The sequence below is a fragment of the Nanorana parkeri genome, unplaced genomic scaffold (assembly GCF_000935625.1).
Source record: "Nanorana parkeri isolate BGI_ZX_2015 unplaced genomic scaffold, ASM93562v1 scaffold3337, whole genome shotgun sequence".
Classification (NCBI taxonomy): Eukaryota; Metazoa; Chordata; class Amphibia; order Anura; family Dicroglossidae; genus Nanorana; species Nanorana parkeri.
Genome location: NW_017309605.1, coordinates 51,180 through 56,722, shown reverse-complemented (window position 1 = coordinate 56,722; position 5,543 = coordinate 51,180). Strand labels below are relative to the sequence as shown.

Sequence of the window (5,543 nt, the reverse complement as noted above, 5' to 3'; positions counted from 1 at the left end):
ATTGGGGTGTCAGTGGGGGATAGGGGCAGATTTGGAGTACATGGATGTATATTGGGGTGTCAGTGGGGGATAGGGACATATTTGGGGTACACTGATGTATATTTTGCGGGCACACATCACCCGGCACAGAGCGGGCGCACACAGCGGGCACACATCACCCGGCACAGAGCGGGCACACATCACCCGGCACAGAGCGGGCGCACATCACCCGACACAGAGCGTGCGCACACAGCGGGCGCACATCACCCGGCGGTTCGCAAGGTGTGCAGGGAGCGGAGGATCAGCAGGACTGAGATGGCACCGCTCAGGGTCACCATCATCGGCTCCGGGAACTGGTGAGACCCGCAATTACCATCACCCCAATTCTGTCACCTTCTACACCCCAACTATAATCACCCCAATTCTGTCACCTTCTACACCCCAACTATAAACACCCCAATTCTGTCACCTTCTACACCCCAACTATAATCACCCCAATTCTGTCACCTTCTACAACCCCAACTATAATCACCCCAATTCTGTCACCTTCTACACCCCAACTATAAACACCCCAATTCTGTCACCTTCTACACCCCAACTATAATCACCCCAATTCTGTCACCTTCTACAACCCCAACTATAATCACCCCAATTCTGTCACCTTCTACACCCCAACTATAATCACCCCAATTCTGTCACCTTCTACAACCCCAACTATAATCACCCCAATTCTGTCACCTTCTACACCCCAACTATAATCACCCCAATTCTGTCACCTCTAACACCCCAACTATAATCACCCCAATTCTGTCACCTTCTACACCCCAACTATAATCACCCCAATACTATCAACACGAAAATTACCATTACCCCCAATATTAGCCCCCTCTACACGCAAACTATGTCACTTCAGCACATTCACCCCATTTATTATCATCCCTGACCCCTCCGAATATCATCACCCCAAAACTATCACCCCTTGTATTGGGGAGACCCCGTGTGGGTGGATCTGAGATGTGGGTCAGTATTAGATGCACTCTGGGTGGAGTGGTGAGGGGTGAATCCGATGCCAGTATTTGCTGTCTGTACCCGCTCTTTGGTAAGATATTTCTTCACTTCCTGTCCCAGAGAAACAACAGGAAGTGAGAGGAAATCTCTACATATTGGAGGAGGGTCATCCCTTTATAGACAGGTGTCCCCAATGGAAGATTTCCCCTCACTTCCTGTCTCCGTGACACCAGGACAAAAATAGGGGCAAATCTTCCCAGAGAGGACAAGGACAGATCTGACAGGATCTCTACAGTGACGTTCTCTGTCCGAACTTCCCCAACCCAGCGAGGGGCCCGGCTGTCATAGTGAGCGGGAGGAAGAGCCGGGTGTGGTTGGTGTGGCCAGGGTACCACATATGCCCAACAACCAGCAACAGGGGAGGGGCAGGTGGGGCTGTCATGGATGGTGATGTCATGGATTCTGCAGTCATGGATTGTGCTGTCATGGATGGTGTCACGGATGGTGATGGTGTCACGAATGGTGCTGTCATGGATTGTGCTGTCATGGATGATGCTGCCATGGATGGTGCTGCCATGGATGGTGCTGTCACGAATGGTGCTGTCACGAATGGTGCTGTCACGGATGGTGCTGTCATGGATTCTGCTGTCATGGAAGGTGCTGTCATGAATGATGCTGCCATGGATGGTGCTGTCACGGATGATGCTGCCATGGATGGTGCTGTCACGGATGGTGCTGCCATGGATGGTGCTGTCACGGATGGTGCTGTCACGGAGGGTGCTGTCACGAATGGTGCTGTCATGGATTCTGCTGTCATGGATGGTGCTGCCAAGGAGGGTGCTGTCATAGATGGTGCTGTCACATACAGTGCTGTCATGGATTGTGCTGTCATGGATAGTGCTGTCATGAATAGTGCTGTCATGGATGGCGCTGTCATGGATGGTGCTGCCACGGATGATGTTGTCACGGATGGTGCTCTCACATACAGTGCTGTCATGGATGATGCTGTCATGGATGGTGCTGCCATGGATGGTGCTGCCACAGATGGTGCTGTCACGAATAGTGCTGTCACAGATGGTGCAGTCACGGATGGTGCTGTCATAGATGGTGCTGTCACATACAGTGCTGTCATGGATTGTGCTGTCATCATGGATTGTGCTGTCACGGATGTTTCTGTCGCATACAGTGCTGTCATGGATTCTGCTGTCATGGATGATGCAGTCACGAATGGTGCTGTCACGGATGGTGCTGTCACGGATGGTGCTATCATGGAAGGTGCTGCCACAGATGGTGCTGTCACGAATAGTGCTGTCACGGATGGTGCTGTCATGGAGGGTGCTGTCACGGATGTTTCTGTCACATACAGTGCTGTCATGGATTGTGCTGTCATGGATGGTGCTGTCATGGATGGTGCTGCCATGGATGGTGCTGTCACGGATGGTGCTGTCACGGAGGGTGCTGTCACGAATGGTGCTGTCATGGATTCTGCTGTCATGGATGGTGCTGCCAAGGAGGGTGCTGTCATAGATGGTGCTGTCACATACAGTGCTGTCATGGATTGTGCTGTCATGGATAGTGCTGTCATGAATAGTGCTGTCATGGATGGCGCTGTCATGGATGGTGCTGCCACGGATGATGTTGTCACGGATGGTGCTCTCACATACAGTGCTGTCATGGATGATGCTGTCATGGATGGTGCTGCCATGGATGGTGCTGCCACAGATGGTGCTGTCACGAATAGTGCTGTCACAGATGGTGCAGTCACGGATGGTGCTGTCATAGATGGTGCTGTCACATACAGTGCTGTCATGGATTGTGCTGTCATGGATGGTGCTGTCATGGATGGTGCTGTCATGGATGGTGCTGTCATGGATGGTGCTGTCATGGATGGTGCTGTCATGGATGGTGCTGTCATGGATGGTGCTGTCATGGATGGTGCTGTCATGGATGGTGCTGTCATGGATGGTGCTGTCATGGATGGTGCTGTCATGGATGGTGCTGTCATGGATGGTGCTGTCATGGATGGTGCTGTCATGGATGGTGCTGTCATGGATGGTGCTGTCATGGATGGTGCTGTCATGGATGGTGCTGTCATGGATGGTGCTGTCATGGATGGTGCTGTCATGGATGGTGCTGTCATGGATGGTGCTGTCATGGATGGTGCTGTCATGGATGGTGCTGTCATGGATGGTGCTGTCATGGATGGTGCTGTCATGGATGGTGCTGTCATGGATGGTGCTGTCATGGATGGTGCTGTCATGGATGGTGCTGTCATGGATGGTGCTGTCATGGATGGTGCTGTCATGGATGGTGCTGTCATGGATGGTGCTGTCATGGATGGTGCTGTCATGGATGGTGCTGCCACGGATGATGTTGTCACGGATGGTGCTCTCACATACAGTGCTGTCATGGATTGTGCTGTCATGGATGGTGCTGTCATGGATGGTGCTGCCGTGGATGGTGCTGTCACGGATGGTGCTGTCACGAAGGGTGCTGTCATGGATGATGCTGTCATAGATGGTGCTGTCACATACAGTGCTGTCATGGATTGTGCTGTCATGGATGATGCTGTCACATACAGTGCTGTCATGGATGATGCTGTCATAGATGGTGCTGTCACATACAGTGCTGTCACGAATGGTGCTGTCACGAATGGTGCTGTCACAAATGGTGCTGTCACGAATGGTGCTGTCATGGATGATGCTGTCACGGATGGTGCTGTCAGGGATGGTGCTGTCACGGATGGTGCTGTCAGGGATGGTGCTGTCACGGATGGTGCTGTCAGGGATGGTGCTGTCACCGATGGTGCAATGAACATTTTCAGGAGGTTCTCAGCAGAGGCGGAATTTCCCTCGTGACAGGGTCTTGTGTCATTTTGCAGCAGCTGGAAGATGTAGAGGAATAGAATAGATCACATAGCAATCCACATGTACTGCAATGACTCCCAATGTACCCACAATGCACTGGAGCTCCGCAGGTCGGGGGTTGTCCTCAGCAGCACCCTGTTTCCCCGAAAATAAGACCTAGTTGTGACCATTCCCAGGGGCCGGTGGCGGCATAAGGGGGAACTTGAAGAGCCGCGGGAGAGAATCAGCGGTGCCAACGAAGCCGGCGCTAGAGGAAGCGAGGCGGCACCGGAGGGAGCAGAGGCGCATAAGCCGACGCCTCCTCTATAGCGCCGCCTCCTGTCACAGGCGGAGTCATACCAAATGCTCTCCGCCTGTGAGGAATCTATAGTGAAAGCTTCGCTCATTCTGGCCAGCGATTGGTTAGCAAATTGCTCTTGGAAAGGTACGGCGCCCCTGATTGCCCTGATCACTAGATTTTTGTACATCAAAAAAATATGATCTACCCCGAAAATAAGACCGAGCGTGTTTTTTTTTTGAGCCAAAAAAATATAAGACAGTGTCCTATTTTCGGGGAAACACGGTAGTCCTAATAGTTGAGGAATCAATACTTGAATATGACACGTGGCCCCTCTAATGGCCGCGGCTTGGCGTTCTCTGTGTTCCAGGGGATCCGCCATCTCCATCATCATCGGGAAGAACACCGAAAGATCCAACCGCTTCCACCCGGCGGTGAGCATGTGGGTGTTCCAGGAGACTGTCGGAGGACGCAGGTTGTCAGACATCATCAATCAGGACTACGAAAACGTCAAGTACCTCCCCGGCCACCGACTGCCCCGCAACGTGGTGAGAGCTCCCGGCCAATCGGCGCAAAGCGTGTCAGAACAATAGACACGTGCGATTCGGGAAAAATTTGTTTTCGGATGAATTTTCGTTACTCGGAGATTCGAATTTCTGAATGACGAATTAAAACGAATTTCCGAAAACAAACTTTTTGAATGAATTTTCGTTGCAGCAAAGTGACATAAAAAAAAAATGATGTCACTATGCTGAAGCGAAGAAAGACGTCCAAACTTCCGCTAACGAATTTCATCCGAAAAACGAAACACATTTTTTGCTGGTGCAACAACGGCAACCAATCAGATTTCATCTTCTATCAGAGTATTGCAGACAGAGTGCTGATTGGTTGCTGTGACTTCCCGACAGCCAATCACATTAAAGGAGAACTATGAGTCCCGCTCCGATCTGCCAGCGCTGACTGGCGGAACGGACGGGGGAGGGGGCGGGTACAGCTGGCTCTGCCTCTAGATAGGAGGAGCCAGCTGTCACTCACGCAGCGGGGCGGATCCCGTCTTCCGAGTCGGGATCCGCTCCTGCGTCTCAGTATACCGCGAGCTGTAGCCTGCTATATACTGAGCTTAGGGTGACGGGAGGACGCTAGTTCGTGTCCTCCCGTTACCCTGAGGAGAACTATGGGGAAAAACCGTAGGTTACACTGTGTTACATTTTTCCCCGTGTAGCAGATAAATCCTAAATATCCCTCCGAGTCCCCGAACTCCGAGCAACAATGTATCTGATGTGTGTGCCACTCGGCTGGAGATCCTCCAATCATCTCTGACACTGTCCTTCCTTCTGGAGGGGGGCTACGTCTGTTCCCCATGGTCCCTGTGTGTGTTGTAAAGTAGTCACCGCTCCAAGCTCCACCCCCCC

At 52.0% G+C, this 5,543-nt stretch overlaps 1 protein-coding gene across 3 annotated transcripts in view; it reads left to right on the top strand.

The window, feature by feature from the left end:
- The first annotated feature begins 122 nt into the window (after nucleotides 1-122).
- Nucleotides 123-5,543, top strand: part of LOC108803050 (glycerol-3-phosphate dehydrogenase [NAD(+)], cytoplasmic-like) — a 14,324-nt gene continuing 8,903 nt past the window's right edge. For 2 of the 3 annotated variants that reach the window (XM_018574892.1, XM_018574894.1), the window contains exons 1-3: nucleotides 157-196; nucleotides 292-335; nucleotides 4,502-4,679. In XM_018574892.1, coding sequence (XP_018430394.1) covers nucleotides 295-335; nucleotides 4,502-4,679 — 219 coding nt within the window. In that variant the 5' untranslated portion in view covers nucleotides 157-196; nucleotides 292-294. Of the gene's footprint in view, nucleotides 197-291; nucleotides 336-4,501; nucleotides 4,680-5,543 lie in introns of all 3 variants that reach the window. The other variant, XM_018574893.1, reaches the window with a different exon arrangement.